Source organism: Lagopus muta, chromosome 7 (genome assembly GCF_023343835.1).
Source record: "Lagopus muta isolate bLagMut1 chromosome 7, bLagMut1 primary, whole genome shotgun sequence".
NCBI classification, from domain to species: Eukaryota; Metazoa; Chordata; class Aves; order Galliformes; family Phasianidae; genus Lagopus; species Lagopus muta.
The window spans coordinates 153,662-171,230 of record NC_064439.1 but is presented as its reverse complement, the minus strand read 5'-3'; the positions used below and the strand labels follow the sequence as shown (position 1 = coordinate 171,230).

At 44.2% G+C, this 17,569-nt stretch overlaps 1 protein-coding gene and 1 long non-coding RNA gene across 6 annotated transcripts in view; one reads left to right on the top strand and one right to left on the bottom strand.

Annotated features, from left to right (window-relative positions):
* SMARCD3 (SWI/SNF related, matrix associated, actin dependent regulator of chromatin, subfamily d, member 3) overlaps positions 1 to 17,569 on the top strand; it is a 251,183-nt gene that overhangs the window by 200,207 nt on the left and 33,407 nt on the right. For 4 of the 5 annotated variants that reach the window (XM_048951411.1, XM_048951414.1, XM_048951413.1 and 1 more), the window contains 3 exons: positions 1,855 to 2,072; positions 5,145 to 5,187; positions 15,155 to 15,277. In XM_048951411.1, the coding sequence (XP_048807368.1) occupies positions 1,855 to 2,072; positions 5,145 to 5,187; positions 15,155 to 15,277 (384 nt within the window). Of the gene's footprint in view, positions 1 to 298; positions 2,073 to 5,144; positions 5,188 to 15,154; positions 15,278 to 17,569 lie in introns of all 5 variants that reach the window. The other variant, XM_048951415.1, reaches the window with a different exon arrangement.
* LOC125696140 (uncharacterized) lies at positions 7,927 to 11,454 on the bottom strand. Its single transcript, XR_007378198.1, has 2 exons — positions 11,051 to 11,454; positions 7,927 to 10,920 (listed from the first exon to the last, which is right to left on the bottom strand). It is a non-coding gene; the product is annotated as an uncharacterized LOC125696140 (long non-coding RNA).

The window sequence follows — 17,569 nt, the reverse complement described above, 5'->3', positions numbered from 1 at the left end:
AGGTCATCCAGTCCAACCCCCTGCCAAAGCAGGCCCTCTACAGCAGGCTGCACAGGTAGGTGTCCAGGCAGGTCTTGAAATCTCCGGAGGAGGCTCCACAGCCTCCCTGGGCAGCCTGTTCCAGCGCTCCGCCATCCCCACTGTGAAGAAGTTCTTACATTTGTGCGGAACTTCCTGTGCTGCAGAGAGGGTTTGCAGAATCACATAATCCCAGAACTGTAGGGGTTGGGAGGCACCTCTGGAGCTCCATCCCCCCATGGCAGCTCTCTGCAGCACTCAGTTGCACGGTGTCCAGAAGGGTTTTTTGGGATCTCCACAGGAGACTCCCCCACCTCTCTGGGCTCCGGTCCAGGGCTCTGCCACCCTCACAGCACAGCAATTCCTCCTCACGTTCAGATGAACTCCCTGGGCTGCAGTCTGTGCCCGCTGCTCCTCATCCTGGCGTCGAGCACCACCAAACGGAGCCCGGCCTCCTCCCCTGCCCTTCCCTTCAGGTCTCCATCGGCACGGCTCAGCTCCCTCAGCCTTCTCTCCTCCACACACACAGCCCAGGGCTCTCCGCCTGCCCCACCAGGAGCTGCTCCAGGCCCCACCATCTCTGCATCCTCCACTGGGTTCCTCCAACAGTTCCCATCTGCCTGGACCTGGGCAGCCCAGCGCTGGGTGCACTGCTCCAGCCGTGTCCCCCCAGGGCAGGACACAGGGGGGCATCACCTCCCACACTCTCTGCAGTGCATTCCAGGGCCCCATTGGCCTCCTTGGCCACCAGCACACCCTGCTGGTCCACAGTCAGCTGTGGTCAACCGCTGGTTGCCTGTCGGCCGCCACGACCCCCAGGTCCTTCTCTACTGTGTTTCTTTCCAGCTGCTTGGCCTTCATCCTGTACTGATATTGCAGTTACTCCTTGTCACATGTAGGATTTTACACTTGCAATTTCAAATTACTTTTATGTATGATATTTTTTATTTATATATTGGTTCAGATGTATACAATGTGTGTGTGCATTGTGTATTTTCACAGATAGGTAAAGATCTCTAATAAATACTCTCATTCCTCTTAGAGTGAAACTAAAATCTTTCCGCTCTCCTGTTTTGAGGAAACAATTATTTTAATGGTGTTTTTCCTTGAGGAATATAAACCTCAGTATGGCATCAGCTTTCCTGAGAGTCTTGTTCAGCATTAAGTTTGCAGTCTCACTTAAAGGGAAATTTCAAAGCATGGTGAAGTCAATGCAAATGTCTGGACTTTAGAATACCTGCAGGGGCTGCTGACAAAGTATCACTTTCTTTTTCTTCTTGATCAGAGACATGACCTTTTCTTAAGGGTTCTTGTCATATCATAAACTTGGGATGCTCTCCAGCATAGGTGGAGGCAAAGGCTTTCACTGGAAAATGCTTTACTGCAGTGCTTCCGTAGTTCAGCTCTGCCTGTTACAGAGTCCCTACTGATCACAGCAATCAGTTGGTCTATTCAAAATCTGCAGTACTGTAGAAGTCACGAAGCTTTTGCTTTGATTGGCATGTGGACTGCACCTATTTGAACCGTGTGTTGCATGCTTTGGTAAGAAGGTAGAGCTGTCTGCTGTAAGCTGGCCTGAATGCTACTGACCACTGAGTGCTTTCCCATGTCCAGTCTTCTTCATCTCTGTTTCCTGTCCCATTATCACTGTGTTCTGCTTTGTGATGTCCAGGGAGTTCCAATTCAGATCTCTTGTGCTCTGTGTTGCTGCTTATATGTAAGGTTGGTAAAAATGGGGAACTTGCGGGAGCTGAGTGTGAGTGTGTGCAAATATTAATGCAGCTGGAGAAGCAGGGACCAAACTGTCTCTTTTTTTCTGTTCTGCTTCTTCCCTAGCGACCTGGGATGCCATCAGGAGCTCGAATGCCCCATCAGGGGGCTCCCATGGGTCCCCCAGGCCCTCCATATGTTGGAAGCCCCTCGGTGAGACCTGGGATGCCCCAGACTGTGATGGAAACAACGAGAAAACGTACTGCACCACAGCAGGTCCAACAGCAGCAGGTGCAGCAGCAAGTGCAGCAGCAGCAGCAAGCTACTCAGAACCGAACCAGGAGGTGAGTATTCCAGAAAGGAAGGGTGGGGAAAAAACCGAGGAAGAAAATCTTTATTTAGTAATAAGTAAGAGCTGTAACATTGAATGAGACAAACCAGAAGATTTATATAGCATCAGTTTCTTAAAGCAGGAAAAAAAATGGTAAATTTTACTCCATACTTTGCTTAGGAATGGTCTCTAAAGACAATGACCTTTATTAAAGTCTGTTTCTGCTGATGAAATGCTTTCAGCTTGTGGGTATATCAGGCTATAGAGCTGGCCATCACATTTAGCCCATAAAGTTAACGATCAATTCGTTTCTAATATAATGCAATTATTGTGTAATTTGTTATGTTCTCTACGTTTCTCTAATTTCTGACTGGCTAACAAATTGGTTTGTAAACAAGAGACAAGTGGAAGAGATTTTTTTGTTGGTAATGTCAATACTTGATATGTTCACTCAGATGAGTGGTCATAAAACTTGCAATTTGCAGGCACTGCTGCGTTTAGGGATAGAGGTACCCATGGGAATTTTTCTACAATCTGAGAAGTTTGTTTTTTTTTTAAGGAGCTTTCTTTCAATTATATGCATGCTTTGTACAGCGCTGATTACATTCTGTCTTAAATCATATTTTTCCAGTTTCTTTCTGCAACTGATCAGACCTTATCATACTTGTGTTCTGAGGCGTGAGCCAGTTCCTGATAGGGTGCAGTCACCCAGGTTTGACTGCCTTTTGCAAGATTCCTGTGGGCATATATAGGATCATACAGTGTTCTAGTGGGGTCATCGTACCCAGTTTTAGGTAAAACATGATTTCCTAAGATCAGTGCTTCGGGAGCCCTGCTCTATCTACTGTATAGGCCTTGGGTCGGCAAGCCAGACTTGAGAATGCTTATGTCTTGGATGCATCTGGAAAGGACACAAGTCCTGAGAGAATTAATATATTAAGGTTCAACAAGATTAAATATAGAAGGAATGTGTGTGGGTGCAGCATGAGATGCATGTGCGTCATGAAGGCCTTGCCCATGCACTAGCAAAAATGTGCATTCCATGGCACCTCCCAGGAGATCCTCCAGGAAACTGCACACGAGAACGCGTAGCCCTCAGACAGATGGGATGGAGACAGCCTGAAAACTGCCGCAGCGGGATGATGAAGTTAAACTTCAGTCACTAACCAGTTTCCAGGGATAACTGAAGAAGAATAGTTTGTTTCCTGAAAGTCAATGCCATAAATCACAGAAGGAAGCAGTTCCTCCCTCCCCATTCTTAAGTTCAGTTTTTAATTTCTAGCAATTATCACCACTATTGTGAGCCCAGTTTACACCAATGCATGTTAGGTTCTCAGGGAAGTTTCTGTTCCTTTGCTGTACTGTCACTCCAGGCAGTGTTTTCAGTGTTTTCCCCTGGTTCATTCCCACCTCCCTGTCATTTCCCATTCCCTGAAAAACTTCCCTAGTTTTTCAGGCAGACTTTTCTGGAAAACGTTGGATCCCATTCTGGGATTAATCGAGCCCCACGTTTCATGGCAATAAAGGGCCAAGAAAGTGTAATTTTCCTTTCTTGCCAGGTTTGAAGGTCAGAAAGCAGGTAAATCTCTTTTTTGTAACAGAGTCGTGGAAAAGTTTTTAGAGCCAAGTTGTTGGGGTTTTGTCACGTTTGTTTTTGCTATTTAGCTGGAAGCCTTTGGTTGCTGTGGGTGCATGTTGCACTTCTCTCTAGAGGATGGAGTTTGCTCCAGAATCTGCGAAGAGTTTCAGTGCAGTTTCGATTTTTGTCATTTGCAGGAGGTGTTGGAGATTTAAACCCCATGTTTAATGTTCCGGTCCCATTATTTCTGCACTTTTAAAAAAGGGACGTTGTTCATCTGTGAAATTGTGTGTGACTGCGTGCGTAAATTTTCTGCCCAAGGAAGGATGTAGTTTTCACCTCCAAGAACAAAGAGTTCCTCAGAGTTAGGCTTCTGTGCAGGAGGACTCTGGTATTTCAGGCCAGGCTTCTTATTAGCAAAGGTGAGAAGGGAGTTGGCCACACTGGTGTGTGCAGAAGCAGCTTTGATGTGGACGAGGCTGATGACAGAATTCCCAGACGAAAGCTGTGTGGAAGGGCGTCCCGTGACGTAGCAGATCAGCAGCAGGCAGTCGTCTTTACCTCATTGGTCTGTGTCACAGATGGAGTGATTAACCTTCTGCTTAAGATAAAGGCTTCACAGCTTATGGAGGTGAAGAGTAAGGCTTGAATTTCTTCTTGGCCTTGCTAGAGAAAGTGAGGTGACAGTTTGATGGGAGCAAAAGCTTTTCAGAATCTGAAGGCTTCAAAATACAATGTATTTGGCAGTCTTCCCAGCAGTACCATTTCTGAGGCATATATAGATTTGGCTGTATGCGTGCGAACACAGGAGTGTGTTTAAAAGCATGCAGCCATAAATGTGCTTGTGTATGGGCACGGACGCATTGTGCATACGCACTACCTGCACACGTTTATCTTCTCGCATTGACATTCATAACATGAATGATGAACAAGCATGAAAACATAAACTGACAGCGTTGAAAGTCATTCATTTCAGTGAAACGAGTGTATTTATGTAAGGGTGCATAAATACGTGTGTTTTCGTACACAAATGAACATTGCCACTCAATTTGGGACATAAATGAATGCATGCTCAGATCCATTTGAACAAGATCACATTCAGCTTACAGGCACTCACCTCTTCCTCGTGCGTGGACGTAGATATGTCTGTGCACACTTCCACACACGTGCTGTCCTTCAACATGCTCTTTCTGCATCCATGGATGGCATGTGCACACGTACTTGCATACACTGCTGCTCTGCACTGTAGAAGATGCTGTGATCAAAGAACTTGCGTACTTCTTTCCAAGATGCATAACAGACAGCCTTGATTTGTTCTTAGCTAACTACCTCCCCAGGCTGCTGAGAGAAGGGGTCCTAGGTCCCGGGCATGGGTGAGACCCTTTTGCTGATGCATGCACAGCTGTGCACCAGCATGTGGAGATGTCAGGATAATTTAGCAGGTGGCCTCGTTACTCCTAGATCTGTCACCATGGTAACGTGTTTTTTTCTTTAAAAAATGTACAGTGCCAAGAGGAGGAAGATGGCTGACAAAATTCTCCCTCAGAGGGTGAGTCGCTTTCATTTCCTATTCCCTTCACAATCAGTTCAGCATCTTAGCGTAATTAGAGGGATTTTATAAAATACTTTCACTTTTTGTTTAAAAATCTAATTAAAAAGTAAGTAGGCAGTGGGTGAAAGTCTGGAGAGCCAGGCTGGGGCTGGGGCCGGGGGCTGGGAGCGTGGGGTGCAGCCTGGCCTGTGTCATCCCCTTGTGCTGGGCTGGCTGTGCCAGCACTGCCACTTGCTGGATGGACGGTGCTGCTGGACTGTGAAGTACATGACTTGATGCTGGGGCCCTTCGAGGCTTAAAGATGTTTTTGATCAATTTTTAAGGCTGGTTCAGAGTGCAGCTGTGCTTGCAGGAGGTGGACTTGTTCTTAGTTCTCCCTGGCCCAGAACACCTGACAGCTCCTAATTTTTGCAGTTGCGTCTTAGAATCTATATAAACAGCAGAGTTCAACAGGCCTGTGTTATTCGGTTATTAATTCTCTTATCTCTGCAGATATGTCTGTCTTTTAGTTGCTGAATATGCTTGATCCTCAATGCTTAAATCTTCCACTTCCTTTTTAAACACAAGGATTTCTCTTTCATTATTCTCAGGCTTCTCTGTTTCTGTCCCCTACTTAGTACAGTTCTCCTAAAACCTGGATGGTCCCAAAGGACAAGACCCTCAAGTCTTCAAAGCGCACACACTCATCATAAGGTAGTCCTGGTTTCTTTGGCTTCTGCTGATCTTTCTGGGCTCAGAATTCTTTTCAGAGGTGTGTAGCTCTCTTCTTCAAGTCTGCCTTTCAACTGCTGATGTAAACCCAAACTCTACAGCAACCTCCAGATTCTCTTCTGTGACATTCCAATGGTGCCCAGTTACAACCAGTTGAAGAAACGAGCCCTTTTTGGTACACCTAATAGCAAATGTTCACTTCCTGTCACTCTGTGGCAGTACAGGCTTCATGAGTTAGCCATTCATTTTCTCATGCTGCTGTCTTGAAAGGAGAAGGCTGCCATGAAGTCCAGAGTTTTGAACTACTTGCAGTCTCCATGGTGTGTTAAAGCCTCATTCCTTCTTAGGGTCTGTACTTTCTTAGAGTGAAAGCCACATTTCTTGTCTGTCTCACAGTTGTTTTTCAGAGACAATCATCCTTTATGGATGGCATTTTAAACATATGAATACTTAAAAGCTTAAAAAGAAAAAACTTAAAAGAGGTAGCCAAACTTCTCTGGCAATAGAAGACTTAACACCTCTTTATCAAGTCTGTGATAAGTTTTAATGGATGGAGCCTACCCTTCGTATAAGTCAAAAAGCTGCACCAGTGCTTGCACCATTCAGTACCACGCTGTCACCAAATCTTTCTCTCTTTCATTACCCTTGTTACAGCCAGCCAGTAATTTTAACTGATGCAGTAATAAGACAACACAAATTGCTAGAGTCCTGTCAGTAATGGAGTTCTTATCAGTGCAGTTGAAGCCATGGTATCAGTGGTATGATTTTGTGTCTGGACTAAAGTACTTCTTTAGGCACAGTCAAGTGTGTCAGAACCTCCTGATTCTCACCATTCAGGAGACAGCGAAATGCTGTGTAAATCAGCCTCCTGTCAAGTGGAAGATTTACACTGTGGATAAGGAATGAAATGAAACAGGGTAAAAGTTCCAACTTCCCAAATCTTACTTCTGGAGTGATTTTCAGCCAGTCAGCATTTTTTTGCTGCCGGCATTCTGCAGACTCTTCCTTGTGTTTCCTGGGAACTGTGAACTGTTCTATTAAACACATTTTACTGCTGAGAACTCTTATGTAATAGAGAGGGGGGTGAGTCCTCAGGGTCAGTTGCTGAGCGAGCCAGGCAGCTGCATGGCTGACCAGCGGCGGGACTTCAGGTCCTGTACCTGCTGTGCCTTGGCTGGAGCCTGCTGCTGGCTGCCTGGGGCTGCTTTTCTGCTGCAGTGCAGCTGTTTGACATGAGCTTAATTTCATGTGGGTATCACTGTACAAGAACAGTGCAGCCTACCAAACCACTGCACACAGGAAGATATGAGGGAATGTAGGGAACTTCCTGTCACATCCAGTCTTGTTCACTCTGTCATAGAAGCCATCGCACGCAATTACTGCCTCAAGATTAATTAGCTTCCTTACTTCTGAGGTATTTCAGATTTGGCAGCTTCTCCTCCACACTTTTTTTTGGTTGCTGTTAGGCTTAGCTAGGGCAGTGCTTTTAGTTTTCCAAATACAAATGGCTCCCTATGTTTCTAATCCTCACAGTCCTTCATTATGTCTATCCTGGGCTAAATTCACATCTTTTAAACTTCTTTTAATTTAATTCTTGGGAAACCAGAACTGTACATATTGTATCACCAATACCTGAAAAGCACAGAGGCATTTTTATGTCCACTGGAAAGAGCAAGTGATGCCCATTAGAATTAGATTTTCTTTTTTTACAGCCTTTCCACATGATATAGCATATAGTCATTCTATGATTGACCAATACAAGTATTTCTATTTTTGCAAGTGATGAATTCCCATGTCAGAGCAGGAATTATTGGTATAGACTTTAAGGAGCATGATCCTGTGCTTTGTAATGTTATATTTCATCCCACTTCTACTGCACATTTCTAAGCTTCCTTACATCCTTTATCATTAAGTTTTGTTTTGTTAGTATACTTCTCCTTTTTTTTTTTTTTTAAATGCTAGAGCTATTAATACAATTACCTGAATAAAATCGTTTTCAACACCAGTCCATGGAATACATACTGCTTATTTTTTTTTTCCATGCCACTTCTTTACCACATCATTTTTGTTCTAATGCCCACCTTTTCAGTCTTAATAGCTCTTCTCTTTATGACTGCATGTTAAATGCTTTACTTAAATGAAGTAGACTGCATCTGCTGAGTACCTTTTGTCTAAAATGCAATTTTAACGAACAGAAAGAGACTTCATGAAGTGTAGGCTGACATACTGTAATGTAACAAGGTTTGGAGGTTTTTTTTCGTGTGTTCAACGTTGATTACAGTTCTGTGCCACAGCATATGTCATATCGTGTTTTCTTTACATCTGGATCCTTTCTTTTTTCTCAGGTCATTAATACCCTCATTCATTTTCAGAGCAGTTCGTAGGCATCTTCATTCATAGAGGCGTGTGCAGGTATCACCAGCTGACGTGGCCTTTGTGACCTGAGTCTATAAGGCGCTTCAGTTTTGAGCTCCGGCCACAAGCTGCCCTTTGGGAAACGACCACACATCCCACGGCTCTTCTGCCTTCCTTCCGGCCACGTCTGCTCATTACTTCTGGTCACTGTCTGTCTTTTCCTTAGTTGGGAATCATTACGTACTTCTCCAGACACTGTCACTGTGATTCACTGTTCTGTTCTTCAGCTTTTATGCCTACTCACTCTGATGCAACAAGCTCCACTGAAAATTCTTCTGTCTCCACAGCTGTGCATCTCTTTTCCCTATTTAGCTTGCTGAGTGGAGTGCAACTTTAGAACAGGAAACTATGCCTCCCTCATCTCACTGCTCACTGTTAGTTACTGTCTTTCTCAGTGCTTCCCAGATTCTTCAGAGAACTTCTTGTCTAGCTGTGTTGATGGGTTTTGATGCAGCTGTCCTTTTTAATCCTCTCTTCTTCATTCTCCTTTATAAACAGTCAGCTCCTGCTGCTGTTCACTGGCCACTGCAAGGGATTCCTCTGCTCTGCTCTCATACTGTGATAGCTGTCCTGTTGTTTTGTGGTTACTGCATGACTGTTGTCCCCTTTTTCTCCACCTGTGCCAGGATGAAGTGAGACGTCTGGATCTGCTATTTGTTCATAAGGAAGAAATGGCAATCTTAGCAGTAGCAAAGATGAAATAATGAAGTGGAATTGGATCAGTGACCAAGAGATGGTAGTGGATGGATTTCATTTATCTTGGCTTTTGCAAATTTTTCACTTTTCCCCATTATATTCTCATATTCAAGTTGATACGTTCTGGTGTAGTTAGGTGGACAACCATACAAGTTAAAATACAGTTGGATGATTGTTCTTAGAGAATAATGTCCAATGGGTCACGCAACCCATTGTGGAAGACAGGGATAAGCCAAGTATCACAGGGATCTGTCTTAGCAGCTGTTCTGTTAAGCACCTTTGTCACTGACCTGGAGGAGGCAGTTGATGTGCGTGCTGTATTATGCTGGGCTGTGTCAGCCTGAGCGATGCCATCCTGTCAAGGAAAGAGGCTATTCCCTGCTATGCCCTACCTGTGAGACTGCACCTGAACTTCTGGACACAGGCCAGAAAGAAACTGGAGTGAAGCCCACAGTGGGCCACGTGGGCCAGGGTGGAGCACGTCTACCAAGAGAAGCTGCGAGATCTGGCTCCCACCTCCATCGTTCTTTTTTGTTTTTGTTTTTGTTTTTGCATTAGATACCATTCAGGAATTCCCTGATTAACTTTGCTCATCTTTTGCCAGGCCTTCTCAACTGTGCACACTGGTCTGGATTGTTCCCCTGTGCTTTGAAAAGACTGTCCTTGAAGGTCAGCCCACCTCCCCTGAGCTCCTTTGTCCTTTGGGGATCCCTGTCATCTCATGGAATCCTTCTGAGCAAATACGTGAATATGCCAAAAGCTGCTCTTCTGAGGTCCTGGTCTTGCTCTCTTTCAGAGCATCCCAAACTCCACTATCTCATTCTTTTTCTGCAGCCGGGGCTGCCTTTAATCTTCGTATCCACAACCAGTTCTTCCTTGTTTGTTTGTAATCGGTTCAGCAAAGGACATCATCACCTGCGTTAAGAAGTTGTCATCAATCCAACCCAGAAATCTCCTTAGTGCTTATGCCTCGTGCTGTCCGTAGGCAGATGTCATGGTGGTTAAAGTCCTCCATAAGTATGAGGGTCTGCTACAGTGGAGCATTTTAAAGATGTTTCACAGGCTCTGTCTTCTCCTTGATCAGCTGGTTTGTAGGAGATGCATCCCACAGTGTCAGCTGCTTTAGCGCAACGCTCACCTTCTAGATGAGGCCTTTGTGTAGTGTGCAGCTGGTTCTCGTTGCCTTCCAAGACATCACATGCCAGTCATAGAAGCTCTCCCATGATGTTTTGGTTATCCAAGAAATAGTAGTGCTGCAACTGGATTTGTACTGGATTCTAGCACTGCTGACTTTGGATTCCATCTGCTTGTTTCACAAGCTGTGTGTATTTGTTGACAAGCACACGCACACTGTGCTGCCGTTACAAGGAAGTTGTGAGCCTTCCTCATTATGCTGGTCCTGCTCACTGTCCTCATCACCACAATTCTTTTTTGCGCTATTTGGCAGCCGTCAATATAAAATAAGTCCATGGGAATGAAGGATAAAAGCGCAGAGATTAATAATGTGTTCTTATTATTTTAAAATTTTTGAAATATTTGAATTTTCACAATAGAAAGAAAAAGATCCTCAGCCCCTAGAAAAACCCTACCTTACTAATGTTAGTGCTAATTTGTTCCAGTTATCCATGTAATTATAAGAGAGGATTTAGCATACATGCTTCAGACTATCAGATGATGAGTTCCTGCTGCTAGGTAATTTTTGTAGCTTCTTGAAATAGAAAAAGACCAGAGTAGATAATTCAGGTCTTGAAGTACTCTTCACACGTTCATACTTAAAACTCTCGTACAAGAGAGAAAGCTTGGATGAAAAGCTATGAGCTTTTCAGTTAGGGGAAAATGCAAGAAGAAAATCTGTAGGTTGTGCAGATCCTTACCACAGATACATCAAGATAACTGAGCTTCAGCTACCTACGAAGAAAACAGAAAAATGAATTATGTACTGCTGGTCGCAGTTCAAAAGTATCTTTCTCTTTTTAAGCAATTACGTTAGAGAAACAAATCAAATTATTCTTTGTGATGTGCTGCTCCTGGGGCTTACCTTCGATTATTCTCTCATTCTTGAGGTAAAATTGGACAGGGTATGGGCTTGGATCATCACCGTGCTTCCACCAAAATATTCCAGTACTAGATTGAAAAAGACCATAAGAGCGGTCAAAACTGAGCCGAGTGAACCTTTCTTTTAGCTCAGCACCCTGCCTTCCCTGCGCCGCGCACTGCAGGAGAGGCACAGCACAGGTGTGTGGGCACTGCAGAACCGCGGCCTGAACCCCTGATTGACCACCTGAGGCCGGCGCTGGGTCGGCCCTGGGGCACAGGTGAAGGCGATTCACTGCTGCAGGAGGGCTGGAGCCTGGCTGCCCCCCTCCCAGGCCCATTTAAGAGCTGACTGCCGGCGGGGAAGGATCTCTGCTGGAGATCCCCTCTGCTGGGTTCTGCAGTGAGCTCAGGATATGGGTAAGCTTTGTATCTGCTTTGTATCTGTTCTCTTTTTGTTCTTGTAATCTGCTTTGTCAAGCTCTCTTGTTGTTTCTTGATTGTAGCATTTTTATTTTCATTGATCATACAACAGGAGAGTACATACAATTCTTCTCCCAAACAATTTTTTAACCTGCTGCCACTTGCATTCAGGGAATTACATGCAGTATTATCTTTGTTAGCTAATTTTGGAGTGTGTGCTTTCTTAAACGATGGTCGTAGATGGAATATGAAATGACTTTTCCCTTTCACGTGGTAAGAGATGTAAAAATGTGGAATAGAAATACTTACTGATGACTGTTGTTTCCACACACATATTAGCAATTCCGTTATGTCCTGTCCGTAGTAGTTTGAGAACCAGCGTGAGGAGTTGTACGGCAGCTGTAGCGCGTGCTTGAGCTGCAGGGCTGTGTGGGCGCTCCCTGCTTCATCCTGTGCCTGGAGTTCAGGAACTGACTGTGCTGTGACTCACAGGTAGAAGCCTGAAACCGTGTCCAGAGTTTTTTAAACAGCACAGCATGATTCCTTTGCTCTGTGTTGAAGGAAGCTGAGGAAGCCTTTGCTCTCTGTGGGACAAGATAGTGGCATGGGGGTATTTTCTCATATGTCAAGGTTCATATTCGCTGTGGGGAGGAAATATTGCCTTGTCTTTATCCTGCAAGCTGTCTGCCAACTCTTTGATGCTTTCAGAGCAGTGCTTGCCCTTTGTGCTTTGCTCCTAAAAATATTCCTGTTCTTTTATTATTTGGTGGTTGGACTGGGTGATCCTGTGGGCCTTTCCCAACCTTGGTGGTTCTATGGTTCTATGATTATTCAGTTGATAGTAAGACTGAGTAGAATACGAGTAGCTAAAAATGTAGTGATTCAGCTAAAGCTGAACAGAACTTCATGGAGTAAAAGCAAAGCATTTCTTTGGCTCTGTGGTATCTGCTTTTCAAAAGAATTGATCTTGCTGCAAATAGTACAGGTGTTCTAGCATCTCAGAAGGAACAAACAAATAAATAATATTGAAAGAGACATTCATTTGATAGTCTTCATCAGTATAAATACAGTACGGAGTGATTGTTCATCCTGGAAATGAAAGGGATGAGAGCAAACTATTAACCTCTGAAAAATGTATGAGCAACATGGAGAAGGTGCTTAGGGAGATCCTGTCCACTGCTGCTCCAACCTTACAAGAAGATGACTTCAAATGAGACAAACAGATGGCAGGTTCCAAGTGAACGAAATGGATTAGTTTGCAGACTGTCCCTAGTTGTTCTGAAGCACCATACCTTCAGCTATTGTAGCTGATAAAGGGCATCAACTTTCAAATGCTGTCAGGGATTCAGTGCTGGGAGAGACTGATACCTGGGATGACTCGGTGCAGTAGTGCTGATGTCCTTGCAACACATAGTTAACATGTGCATGCACAAGATCTGACCATAAAACAGGATGATTTTACTGGGAACCTGTTAGGCTCCCTAATACCAACAGGCGAGTGAACAGATGCCAGTTATGGCCAGCGCTGTGAGTCGTTTCCCCACTACTTGAAGGTTTGATGGCAGCATGTCAACATCATGGATCAGTTGTTGTTAGTAGCCCTTCATATGAAAGAAAAATGACTGATCTTGATCCAGAAGAAGCCTGGAGTTTTGTCTTGTGAAGTGAAATAGTTTTGTACACAGTATGCACGAAGTTGTACCCACACTTGGGAAGCTCTCTTGCCTTAGCGTGTTTTTCTTTGCCAGGTATTTTTCACATACATGCTTGTGTCTTAAATGAAATTCAGACTGCAGACTTCTCATCTTAAAGCAAAACAGGAATACCAATTTGCTCTTAATTCTTATAGAACAGATAACTTTAACAGTTGAATATTTTAATTACGTAGCTGAAAGCTGGAGTATTATAAAAATTGACATGGCAGTCCAGTAGAGTATTTTTATACTTAATTAGAGTTTCCTTTTTTTGTGGTTTGCTTGCTTAAGTTATTCCTAATTAAGAACTGACCTTTTCTTGCAAGGGTATGTGTGTCTATTTTGAGACTCAGATCTTAAGTATTTGCTCATTACACACGAATGAATCACGGAATGGTTTGGGTTAGAAGGGACCTCGGAGGTCATCAGGTCCAACTCCTTCCCCTGTTCAAGCAGGAGCTCTGAGAACAGCTTACCCAGAGCCGTGTCAGCATAGCTTCTGAATACCTCAGAGAAGGAGAAGCATCTCCACAGTATCTATGAGAAACCTGTGGCCAGTGCTTGGTTACTCTTACAGTAAAGTGTTTGCTGGTGTTCAGTGAGAATCCTGTATTCCAGGTTGTGCCGATTGCCTCTCGTCCTGTCTACTGAGAAAAGCCTGTCTCCATCCTCTTTGCACCCTTCCTTCAGGTTTTTACAGACATTGATGAATTCCCCCGATCTTTCTTTTCTCCAGACTGAATAGTCCCAGTTCTCTCAACCTCTCCTTGCAGGGTGCTCCTGTCACTTTGTCACCTTTGTGGTTCTTCACTGGACTCTGCAGGATGACCAGGTGTCTCTTGTACTGAGTAGGAGACTTCTGTCTCTTTCTTCCTCCTAACCTACTTCTATCACATTCTCTGCTAACCTTTCTGGAATAAGGTGAATAAAAAGGGATTTTCTTCTTACAGTTAATATGGCTTAGCTAATATATTAAATACCAGAAAAATTTAGCAAGAACTTAAGTTGACTCTGCATCTCTGGTCATATCAAAACTTAAACATTTAGGTCAGTTTCACATTAGCCGAGAAGATATGGTAACAGTGGTGCCTTCCTAAATTGCAATTTTGACTGATCATGGGATCCCAGAACTGTGGGAATTGGAAGGGATCTGCCAGTCCAGCTCCCCTACTAAAGCAGGTTCCCTGCAGCAGGCTGCACAGGAGAGCAGCCAGGTGGACTCAGAATATCTCCAGTGAAGGAGACTCTCCCACCTCTCTGGGCAGCTTTTTCCAGTGCTATTTAACACTCAAAGTAAAAAAGCTTTTCCTCGTGCTCCTGTGGAACTTCCCGTGTTCCAGTTTGTACCCGCTGCCTCTTGTCCTGTTGCTGGGCACCACCGAAAAGAGCCTGGCCTCATCATCTGGACTACTGGCCATTAAATATTTAATATTTTATATTAAAAATTCTGCAGTGCAGAAAATCTGTTCAAACTAGTGGCACTTGGTCGTAGGGAGTCCACCTCGCTTGTCTCTTCCCCCCCCCCAGGTCTTCTCTCCAGGCTGAGCAGTTCTAGCTCTCTTTCCTCATAGAGGAGATGCTCCATGCCCCGCTAAGCGGTGCTTGAATATTACTTGCTTTTATTAAAACAACACAAATACCTAATCTTCTATTTTCAGTATAGAGAGAACCTTTTTAGCTTAAGCAGGACAAATTTGAAGTACTGTGCATTTCCAAGAACTGTGGCTCCCTGGCTACTTGTAGCTAAGGCTCACTTGTAAAATTCATCAGTGGCTCCAGCCTTGTGGCTCCAAAGTTCATCAGCTCTAATTCCATGTTCCCGCTTTTCGGTCGTGCTTGCGCTCTGCCGCTGAAACCTGCCCCGCTAGAGACTTACCGTCACTGGGCTGACAGCTTTTGAGCTCATCTGTCCGGTGGCTGAGAGAGCATTACTGCTCTGGGCACGGCGTGTTCTTGCTTCCAACGCTTGGTGTTCCTTCCTTCCTTCTCAGATCCGGGAGCTGGTTCCTGAGTCCCAGGCCTACATGGATCTGTTGGCTTTTGAACGCAAACTGGACCAGACCATTATGCGGAAGCGCGTGGATATTCAGGAAGCACTGAAGAGGCCGATGAAGGTATGTCAGAAAAAGGCCTAGACTGATGTAAGGGGGAACGATGTGGTGCAGTGAACTTCCCAGCAAAGGCCCTGGTAACAGAGGCAGTTTGATATGAATCGTACAGAGCTCCTAAGAATAAGCAGCTGGGAAGCAATGTGTATGGAAAAATGGTGGAGCACATTTTGCGGATATTACCAGCTGTAACTTCTGAAAGTCTTTAATAAATGGAATATAGCTTATGAAAAAGAAATTCTGTTTGAAAAACTTTGTATTAGAATGACTAGAAAGAGGAATGGAAGAGTTTAGAGTGGTATAATGAGGAAATACATGATGTTCCATGTTAGTTTTCAGTCAGAATCTAAAACTGTGGAATGACAAAACATACGATGGGGAGAATTACTCGTGGAAAAATGTTGAAGATCTTGCAGAAATACATGCGTTTAAAATGCATGTATTTAAAATTTAATATGCCTATAAAAGCATGATACATGTAAGAAAAGGATAAGTGAATTTTTTTAGGATTTCTACCAGATCAAGTTAGCACTTCCCCATCATTTTTTCCTACTGAAATGATACTTTTGTCAGTTTTCCAATGCTGTTTCACTGAATCACAGAAAAGATTGGGTTAAGGTGGAACAGTGGAATGCATCTAGTTCAACTTCCTGCTCAAGGCCACACTGAGGTCTGAAGATCTTGAAGGGTGGAAGCTTCACCACCTCTTTAGAGCCACAGACTTAGAGCCTAATGTTGGCTTTGGGTTTTTCTCCATGTTGGAAGACTGGTTATTTTGGAGAAGGTTTTGAGGGAGGTGGTTCAAACGCTGTTGATTGGAGGCAGTGCATAGAATGCACGGAGCCTGTCTCTGTTTCCTTCATCTTGTGTGAAGAGCTGCGCTGTTGAAATGGGTGACATCTGTGGTGTTACTCAGAAGCAAGGCGGCCGCGATTCTGTCTGAGGCTGGTTGGGGTGCGGGGTGCAGGAATGAGCCACCTGCCAGCTCGCTTCACCACTGTCAGCAGCCCCTCCCGGCAGCCAATTCTTCCAGTCCTGCAGCTGTTTACAACAAGTTCACAGCACTTGTGCAAAGCTGCAGTTCCTCAGACTAAGTAATTCACTCCCAGGTTCTCCATTCTTATGTTCAGAAAGAGCCTGTGTGTCTGAATACAGTCAGAGTCTAACTGCCTCTCCCTGGTTTTGTAGATTTAGATTATTTCCCTGTTTTCAAGTTTTGAGATGATTGAGGAATTGTTATCAGATTGTTGGCAGAAAGGAACTTGCAGTGTTCATGAAATGCTGATGTTTCTATGCTGTTCAGCGTTCTTTCTGGCAAGTTTTTTTGGTTGTTTTAGTTGTTTCTGCTCCCAGTGACTTCGTGTCCACAGCACTTCATATCTGAGCTTTGCCAGTCAATTATTCTAAGGAACTTGCATTGTTCTTCCTGCTGGGCTCTACATCTAGAGCATCCAAGAGATGCTCTTAGGGGACAAATACTTTGCCCAGATTTTTGTATTGTACTCTGCCTGCTGCCATTGAGCTCTTTGAATCAAGCCTGCACTCATTTAAATCAACAAATGCTGCAGGTGCCATTTACCCCAATTTGAGTGGAGTTTTTAATTGATTCCTGGTGGGAAGTTAAGGAGAAAGAGGTAGGGATTGCAAAATAATAGTAATAAAAATTAAGATGATGGAGAGCAGTGACAGCTCTAATACTTGTTAGCTGTTCGGCTTTCCCATCTGTACCTTGAGACTCTGGTGCGTGGGCAGAATCTATCTGATGTCATTGTCTTGTGCCTTGTTTGTGCAAATACAGAAGGAAATTTGGAAGGGCTTCACCAGGGTGTCTGTGTGAGGTTCTGATGGGATATACCCCATCCCTATCAGAAAAGCTGCACCTGGGTGAGTAACTGGCTGAAGTAGAGAATATCGAGAATAAAGGTGTTCCACTGGAATGGTAGTTGTTGGTCTGCCTTAAAGCCAGTTTATTTAATCTTTAAAATTTGGGACCAAGATTTGCAGTGTCTTCATGGCTGTCTTTAATGTCAGAATTTGGGAGGCTAGTTCTGAAATTTGGAGGTGCAATTTGCTGGTGACTCTAATTTGGGAGACATTGTCATGCTGAAGAAAAAGTTCCAGAAGGCGTGTTGTGCACGAAGGAGTTCTGCTATGAAATAGTTGTCAATTGATTTCAAACATCGTTAAAAGCAAGGTTAATTATTTTGATAATGAAAATCTTGTACTTAATGTGATGTGGACTAAGTGGGGGAAAAAAAGATGTCGGTGCTCCATCCATGGAGGTGTCCAAGGCTGTGG